Source organism: Triticum dicoccoides, chromosome 7A (assembly GCF_002162155.2).
Source record: "Triticum dicoccoides isolate Atlit2015 ecotype Zavitan chromosome 7A, WEW_v2.0, whole genome shotgun sequence".
Classification (NCBI taxonomy): Eukaryota; Viridiplantae; Streptophyta; class Magnoliopsida; order Poales; family Poaceae; genus Triticum; species Triticum dicoccoides.
In genome coordinates this window covers 19,725,429-19,732,046 of record NC_041392.1, presented here as the reverse complement: position 1 = coordinate 19,732,046, position 6,618 = coordinate 19,725,429, and the positions used below count along the sequence as shown (strand labels likewise).

General features: G+C 41.8%; 1 protein-coding gene across 1 annotated transcript in view; it reads right to left on the bottom strand.

Moving 5' to 3' along the window:
- Positions 1–274: 274 nt before the first annotated feature.
- Positions 275–6,618, bottom strand: part of LOC119332517 (disease resistance protein RPM1-like) — an 18,369-nt gene continuing 12,025 nt past the window's right edge. The window contains exons 5-6 of the mRNA XM_037605695.1: positions 709–3,570; positions 275–614 (exon numbers count right to left, since the gene is read on the bottom strand). Coding sequence (XP_037461592.1) covers positions 1,043–3,490 — 2,448 coding nt within the window. The 5' untranslated portion in view covers positions 3,491–3,570 and the 3' untranslated portion in view covers positions 275–614; positions 709–1,042. The remainder of the gene's footprint in view (positions 615–708; positions 3,571–6,618) is intronic.

Below are 6,618 nucleotides of genomic sequence, written 5' to 3'. Positions count from 1 at the left end.
CATCGCTCAAGAAAACGCGGGACGTAATCCAGAAAGGAAGTAGCTTGCCCACGTGTCCAAAATAAGAACCAAGGAACAGAGCAAGGCTAGCTGCAGAGCAGACAGGCATGTGTACACTGGTACAACATTTTTCAAGGATTCCCCCAGCCAGCAAGTAAGTTAAAACAGCATCAGCTAGAGGCAATACGTTACCACAGGACGATGAAAATGAATACCCCAGCAATAATTATGAAATCACAAACAAATGTTTTTATTTAACAGGCCGCAGCTGAAATGAGTTCACAGCAAGCACACTCGCAAATATATAGATGAAACAAATCATGCGTTCATCAGTTTCTGAAATAAACATAGGGGGCAGAGAGCTCCTTAATTCGAGAAACAAACAACACAAAAACAAGTCTGAATATGGAAATACAGCTCGCTCACAGTCGTACAGTAAGCATTGTTTTTATTAAATAGAAGCACACGGCCGCAGCAGTAGCAGTAGCACGCCTCATAAAAGCACAGCAGCAACACGAATATAATGCACCTTCGGATGCATTGACCCCCTTCACTCACTGAATTGAATACGCATGCGGCCCAAACAATGAAGCATCCCCCTTCCGGCCGGCGACCTGCGTAATCAACATCTTAAAACTATTAAGATTAGAGATGAGGGAGGAAGTAGTGGTACTGGCTAGTTGGTAGATTAGTGCCTAGCTTACATACCTACACACTTCCTGGCCAGTGTGGCAGGTCAGTCTCGGAGAGAATAGTGCGACCGCTGCCCTTCAAGTACAGAAGATTGGCACAGCACCGTCAAGAAGTCATTGGTGATTTCCAGGAAGCTTAGATATTGGAGGGGCAAGAGGAACTCGATGCCAGCTGGGACCTCCGTCATGCTTCTGAGGTTGACTAAGGTTAATTGCTTCAGGCTCACCATGGCACCTTGCTGTATATCTAGCCGATTCAGATTAGGCAGGTCTCTTAGTTCGAGAACCTTTAGCTTGGGAAACCACCCTGTAAGAAACGTCAGCTGCTCTCCATTGTATGCTCTGCTGAATTAAAGATTCGTCAAGTTTGACAACCGAGAAAGCGGTGGCAGGGGGTCTTCACTCAGTTGTGACCAACGGAGAGACAACATATGCAAGTTATGCCCCCCAACAGCTTGGAAGAGAGGGGACTCGTCCAATGCCCCTTCCGCTAGTCGGCCTCTCAAACTTAACTTTTCTAGGTTTGGCAAGGAGACATTCAACAGGAGAACCTCGTTCTCATCACTTGCACTCACATGTAGGTATGACAAATACTGCATCTCAAGTAGTGACTCATTGATCCGTCCACAGTAGATTCCCTTCACATTCAATAACCTCAAGCTTCTTAGTTGCCTCAGCTCCCCTAAATGTTTAATAGACTCATCTTGTGCTTCTAATGCTTGTAACGTCTGCAGGCTTGTCAGATTTCCAAGACCACTGGGGATGCGCATACCACTGCGACATTTAAATTCTTTCCCTTGTGGATTAGTTACTCTCTCAGCAAATAAGTGCCTGAGCTTCTTCAGTTTCACAATCCCACTAGGCAAGTCATGTATGTCAGAACCACCAAGGTCCAATGTCAACAAATTTGAAAGCTTCTCAATAGACTTCGGGAGCATCTTCACCTTTGAACCACGCAAACCCAAATGGCGGAGATTAAAAAGACCTCCAATAGCATCTGGAATCTTCTCGATGGGTAAACCACTTAATTCTAGCACTGTCATATATCTTGACTCATTACACAAAAGAGCTAGTAGAGTGAATGATGACTTGCTATCACCCAGTGTAATGATAGTTCGAAGTTGGTGTATATTGGAAAATGGTTGTTGAATATCATCTTTTAGTTTGTGCAGTACCAATCGACGTCCATCCTTCTGATGAGGCCCTTCACATTTATTCTCATATGTAACACCAAAACAGTTCTTCTTGCACAAATCAACTGCCAATTCACGTAAGATATCGTGCATTCTGAATTCCTTCATCCTACCAAATGTGTTCCTCTCAACAAGTTGTAGCATGTTTCTGTCAATCAACTCCTTTAGATAACCTTCTGCCACTTCTTCTAATGTGCTTTCACCCCTCTCCTCGACGAACCCCTCTGCTGTCCATAACCGTACAAGTTGTTTCCTTTTAAAATGATAGTCTTCTGGAAATAAGCTGCAGTACATGAAACAACTTTTTAAGTACATTGGGAGGTAGATGAAGCTCAGATGCAAAACATTCCTTATGTGGTCCAAACTTGAATTGTTAATTATCTCCCAGCTCAGTTGGTCATTTATTCTTCTCCATTCTTCCACGGTTTTCTCACGCACACGCAAGAGGCTACCAACTGACACAATAGCAAGAGGCAAGCCTTTGCACTTGGTAACTATTTCCTTGGACGATGGCATCAATTCTCTGGGACATTCATGATTTGTATCTCTTGGAAAGGCTTTCTTACAAAAGAGATCCAATGCCTTGTCTTCTTGTAAAGCTTCCAGTGTTAAGATACGTCCTCGAGAGGCAAGTGCAGCAACCCGGGCTTCTCTTGTTGTGAGCATCACTCTACTGCCCTTATCATTATGAATAAACATCCTTGACAAATCATCAAATGCTTCCGGATCCCAAACATCATCCAATATGATAAAGTACTTCCTTTGCTCCAGATATTTCTTTAGTGTCTCTTCAAGGCTCATGATGTCCATAGCCAGAGTACTAGATAGAACACTGGCAGTATCTTTAAAAAGTTGTTTGATCATATTTCTCAAGACATCTTCTCTAGAATAAGTTTGAGAAATGGAGACCCAGGCATAGCACTGGAATTTCTCCCTCTCCTTTTTGTAGACACTTGCAGCTAAAGCAGTTTTACCAAGACCTCCCATCCCGAGCAGAGCTACCACAGAGCATTCCTGATCATCACCCCCCAACCACTGCTCAAGTTTTTCTCTGTTTTTATCCACCCCCACTAGATCTTCTTCATCAAGTGAGCGTGAAATGTTTGCTAGCTCTTGGGATCTCTTGACAATGTAACTGAGGTTGCTAGAATCCCCGTTATTTATCATGGGAACCCAGCGGTTTTTTGTCTCTGACAGGTGTGAAAGGTCTTTCTCCATTTCCTTCACTCTGAGAGCTATCTGATTCAAACAGAGCAGTGATCTTGGCTTTTTGAACCCTTTCTTCAGGAAAAAACAAAAACCTATTTCATGTTCTCGACCAACTAGATACAAGTACTCATCCACCATGTCCTGCATCACATGTGCTACTTTGCGTACCTCCTCTAACCAGCCCTCATATATTTGATTGCTGCGGTTCCGAATGTCCATTTGACAAAGAACATCATGCATTACCCGAAGCTCCCTGGCAACACGCCCCATGCTACCCTGTAGCTCCAGTAGTTGTGCCCCATACTTCGCAAACTGCACACTGGCCTGGTCTGCCGCTCCTTTTGCCAAGGCAATTCCAATCTTTTTAATGGCTAGAAGGATCACAATCTCCGCCATTACTTTCCGAGGTTTGCTAATGCCTCGTTGGTTGGTGGCGTCCTAGTTGTATACTTTCCTTAGTATCATCAGAAAGTTCACTGCAAAATGAAGTGATGTATTAATTAATCCACTAGTGCAATCTGGTAGTAGTAAGCACTTGCCACAACACTTCAAAAATCTCCAACCATAATGGAAAAGTGTAAGTAGAAGCCTTTAAACTAATCTTCCTAAAATCTTATTTCATGCTGTTAACCTATCTAATTCTAACCCACTGATCCAACAAAACAGTCGGGTCCATGAGAATTTAAGAACACTTGGGACTTGCTAGTCAACTGCGGCAAATTTGATGTTATTACCTGACAAGAGAGACACTCTACCAAATAACTAGCCATGCTTCGGTATAGGAACATCTCAGGTTAAAATCAAGGAAAAAAAATAGCGTGTAGCAAAATAGCGCCGGCCTTAAAATATGCTATTAGCGAGACATTATACACTGATTTATTTAGCGAGACAATTCTCAGGATGCTTTAGCGTGCTATTAGCGGCTATTTATTACAGTGGTTGAAAGTACCCCAAATGTTGAAATTTGAACCAAGACAAAGAGGGAACCAATCTGGCATACATGCCAGATTGCCGAAATAAATATTTGACTTTCAGAGAGTTAGCTAATGTGAAAGTTATGGGTAACTTAGTTCCATACTTTCCTCAATATTATCAATCTAATAGTATTTCCAAATGTATGGACAAACAAATAAATAGCTATAGTTGTTGATTGAGACTTGAGTTGCAAGGAAGATGTATTGCAGATTTGCAGTCAAGAAAATGAATAAGTAAACAAACTATGTTGCATTAGGAATCATTAGGAGAAATCAATATATCATTATGAACAACTATGCTACAGACACTACCAGAAACTCGAATATTTCTGTGGGCCGGATTGTTTTCCTGTCGGGCCCGCAACCAACACTCAGGAGAATGCAACATTTTCCTGTGGGCTGGCTAGATACCGACGGAAATAAACATTTTGGCACGAGGCCCATTACCAAGAAGCACTATCGCGCCAAATATTTCAGCCCGCCCGCCCGCCTATTTAAGCGCCCATGCCCACTCGAGATATAAAATTCCCCAATCCAATCCTAACCTCTCGCCCTGCCGCCTGCGCCGCCAAATCCATCGCCGCCTCCTACTTCGCGATGCCGCCGACCACCGTCCCCAACTCGTGCGTTGCGAAGCTTCCCGACCACCATCCCAATCCCGTCCGGGCGCCGGCCCTACTACAGCCTCCACCTCCCACCCCATCATGCCCGCAAGATCTGCTGCAGGCTCCTTCACATCGACACCAAGCTGCGCCATCCATTGCCTGCTCCGACCACTGCACCACCACTCCTCCACCATGTCATTCTTGGCAACCATCGCCCCATCCATCTCCGGGACCTTACCCAGATCTCTGCACGGTGCTGTCTCCTCCAAACCGATTTCTCATACAAGTGTGGTCTCCTAACTCCAGTGTATTGGGATGCTAATCTATTGTTGCTCTTGATTTCTACTTCATATATGAAATTTCTTGTTTGATTTTTTGCCAGACACAAGTCTGCAGTAGATCTTGGTTTCTACTTCATATAAGAACACGGTTACAAGTTCCATCTTGATAAAGACATCACTACTTTACTAGGAATCTAATTTCTCTTCATTTTCCAGGCTCTGCACTGAAACTATTTTTTTTGTCTATGTTGGAAAATTGGTGCAAATGGAATTAGATCTAATTTTCTCTCAGTCATTAGACTTGATGCCGCTTTGGTACTAGTATCTCTGAAACTCTTTGTAATGTCAATTTGGGAAACTTTGGTAGTAGTATCTCTTCACATTTGTTTGAGCCTTTTCCGTTTCCTTTTCTATCATGCATAACTCCTGCCATTTTTACTAAAGCATCAAGTATATTTGGCTAGGAAAAATGGATATGCTGAAAAGCAAAGTTTTATCATGAATAATGTGCGCTCAAGTTTTCTCATATATGCTCCCTCCGTCCGGAAATACTTGTCTTAAAAATGGTTGAAAATGAATGTATCTATAACTAAAATAAATCTAGATACAACCATTCCTAAGACAAGTATTTCCAGACGGAGGGAGTACTAGAGTACATTGTTTTAAATAGCCCGCTATAGCGTTTATAAAAGGTCTTGCACTAAGAGACTTTGGTCCAAACAAATGAGCAAACATTTTAAATAGCGCATTATAGCTCCGCTATAGCACGCTATAGCATTTGGAAGAGGTCCGCCGCTAAGATGCTTAGCGCGCTATTTAAAACTATGCTAGAGTACCATGTTATGCCTGGTATTCTCTAGATCATCTGATCTGTGTTGAGCCAGTAGCCGTATGTTTGTTCAGTCTAAATCTTACTTCATTGGTTATTTGCTGATTGAATCAGCCAAATAAAGAAAACTAATGAGCTTTTTTTGTGTTCTTCCATTGCAGAACCATCTTGCGTGAAAGTATTGTTGCTACATCAAAATTATGTTAAAACTTATCTGTTTCAGCTCACACATCCTCTTGAGGTTTGGTACTACTATTTTCATGAAGGTAAATTTACCCTACACTTAGCATATAATTTTCCGGTTATGCGTCATTGAGAAGCTATACTTAGCAGTATTGACATGTATAATGTAGTTTGAGCAACTTGCAATGAGCCTCTACTATCTTGTCTAGTCAGGTTGATTTTAATTGTTCTGTCAAACTAATCCAGAACCATATGCGTAGGTTGTTAGTTGAAAGGTTTTTGTGAGTTGGATGATGTATCAAATCTGAGACAGGGTCCTGGAAAAAATCACTCAATTATTTTGCCTCAGTAGCTGTAGAATTGGATAACTTTGCTTCGACAAAAACAAGTTAGGTGCAATGAAGAAACTAAGATGCCAAATATATTTTGTTGATTATATGATTTATATATTGTGATATTGTTCCAGCTTCATGCATCTGTATAACTTCAATATAAATTACCAGTGACAAATTGGCTCAACCCATTTCACTGTTTATTACCACTTCTCTGTTCTTACCTTATACTCCCTCCATCTCAAAATTCTTGTCTTAGATTTGTCTAAATTTGGATGTATCTAGTTACGTTTTAGTATTAGATACATCCATATGTAGAC